At 40.3% G+C, this 2,500-nt stretch overlaps 1 protein-coding gene across 7 annotated transcripts in view; it reads right to left on the minus strand.

Annotated features, from left to right (window-relative positions):
- Window positions 1–2,500, minus strand: part of LOC128688501 (uncharacterized) — a 784,466-nt gene that overhangs the window by 172,283 nt on the left and 609,683 nt on the right. For all 7 annotated transcript variants that reach the window (XM_070084425.1, XM_070084432.1, XM_070084431.1 and 4 more), the window contains one exon: window positions 2,313–2,382. In XM_070084425.1, coding sequence (XP_069940526.1) covers window positions 2,313–2,382 — 70 coding nt within the window. The remainder of the gene's footprint in view (window positions 1–2,312; window positions 2,383–2,500) is intronic.

The raw sequence follows: 2,500 nt of genomic DNA on the forward strand, positions 1-2,500 counted from the left end.
TTTATATATATATATATATATATTTTTATATATATATATATATATATATATATATATATATATATATGTATATATATATTTTATTTTTTATTATTTTATTATCACACTGGCCGATTCCCACCAAGGCAGGGTGACCCGAAAAAGAAAAACTTTCACCATCATTCACTCCATCACTGTCTTGCCAGAAGGGTGCTTTACACTACAGTTTTTAAACTGCAACATTAACACCCCTCCTTCAGAGTGCAGGCACTGTACTTCCCATCTCCAGGACTCAAGTCCGGCCTGCCGGTTTCCCTGAACCCCTTCATAAATGTTACTTTGCTCACACTCCAACAGCACGTCAAGTATTAAAAACCATTTGTCTCCATTCACTCCTATCAAACACGCTCACGCATGCCTGCTGGAAGTCCAAGCCCCTCGCACACAAAACCTCCTTTACCCCCTCTCTCCAACCTTTCCTAGGCCGACCCCTACCCCGCCTTCCTTCCACTACAGACTGATACACTCTTGAAGTCATTCTGTTTCGCTCCATTCTCTCTACATGTCCGAACCACCTCAACAACCCTTCCTCAGCCCTCTGGACAACAGTTTTGGTAATCCCGCACCTCCTCCTAACTTCCAAACTACGAATTCTCTGCATTATATTCACACCACACATTGCTCTCAGATATGACATCTCCACTGCCTCCAGCCTTCTCCTCGCTGCAACATTCATCACCCATGCTTCACACCCATATAAGAGCGTTGGTAAAACTATACTCTCATACATTCTCCTCTTTGCCTCCAAGGACAAAGTTCTTTGTCTCCACAGACTCCTAAGTGCACCACTCACTCTTTTCCCCTCATCAATTCTATGATTCACCTCATCTTTCATAGACCCATCCGCTGACACGTCTACTCCCAAATATCTGAATACATTCACCTCCTCCATACTCTCTCCCTCCAATCTGATATTCAATCTTTCATCACCTAATCTTTTTGTTATCCTCATAACCTTACTCTTTCCTGTATTCACCTTTAATTTTCTTCTTCTGCACACCCTACCAAATTCATCCACCAATCTCTGCAACTTCTCTTCAGAATCTCCCAAGAGCACAGTGTCATCAGCAAAGAACAGCTGTGACAACTCCCACTTTGTGTGTGATTCTTTATCTTTTAACTCCACGCCTCTTGCCAAGACCCTCGCATTTACTTCTCTTACAACCCCATCTGTAAATATATTAAACAACCACGGTGACATCACACATCCTTGTCTAAGGCCTACTTTTACTGGGAAATAATTTCCCTCTTTCCTACATACTCTAACTTGAGCCTCACTATCCTCGTAAAAACTCTTCACTGCTTTCAGTAACCTACCTCCTACACCATACACTTGCAACATCTGCCACATTGCCCCCCTATCCACCCTGTCATATGCCTTTTCCATATCCATAAATGCCACAAAGACCTCTTTAGTCTTATCTAAATACTGTTCACTTATATGTTTCACTGTAAACACCTGGTCCACACACCCCCTACCTTTCCTAAAGCCTCCTTGTTCATCTGCTATCCTATTCTCCGTCTTACTCTTAATTCTTTCAATAATAACTCTACCATACACTTTACCAGGTATACTCAGCAGACTTATCCCCCTATAATTTTTGCACTCTCTTTTATCCCCTTTGCCTTTATACAAAGGAACTATGCATGCTCTCTGCCAATCCCTAGGTACCTTACCCTCTTCCATACATTTATTAAATAATTGCACCAACCACTCCAAAACTATATCCCCACCTGTTTTTAACATTTCTATCTTTATCCCATCAATCCCGGCTGCCTTACCCCCTTTCATATATCACTAGTAATACTAGTAATAAGTAATATATATATATATATATATATATATATATATATATATATATATATATATATATATATATATATATATATATAAATATCTCTGTGTGTGTGTGTGTGTGTCTTTAAATTCCAGCATTTCTTTAAAAATTTCTTCTTTTAGAAGAACTTCGCCTGTCTTGAATAGCTGCCATGAATCCCAATGACTTCAGGGAGGGGAGGGTTGGGGTTATCCTGACTCCAACTATTACCTCTTTGAATTCAACGTCAGATGGAATCCCTATCAACTTCCATTATCCTCCATTCATCTCCAATAAATCTACGACCCTGCCAAGGAACTCTCGTAACCTTCTCGTGACCCCAAGATGACCCAGCGATGCTCCTCCCTCATCACCTCTTAGTCTCTAATTACTTCACCAGCTCCCCGTAATTAACCTCGTTAACTGCTGTGACCTAAGATGACCTTGGAAACTTACCGTGACCCCTTCGAACTTGACCTCGGACAGTGCCTTGGTGAAGAGATCTTCCCATTCCGGGTCACGATAACTGAGGAGAAGAGAAATATTGTGCGTTATTTCAGTGTATCTTCACATGTTTATAAATTTTAGAGTCTTGGTGATTGATGGTTAAGCAAATTTGGTCTAAATATTAAATATACTTTAGT

The sequence above is a fragment of the Cherax quadricarinatus genome, chromosome 13 (genome assembly GCF_038502225.1).
Source record: "Cherax quadricarinatus isolate ZL_2023a chromosome 13, ASM3850222v1, whole genome shotgun sequence".
Lineage (NCBI taxonomy): Eukaryota > Metazoa > Arthropoda > Malacostraca > Decapoda > Parastacidae > Cherax > Cherax quadricarinatus.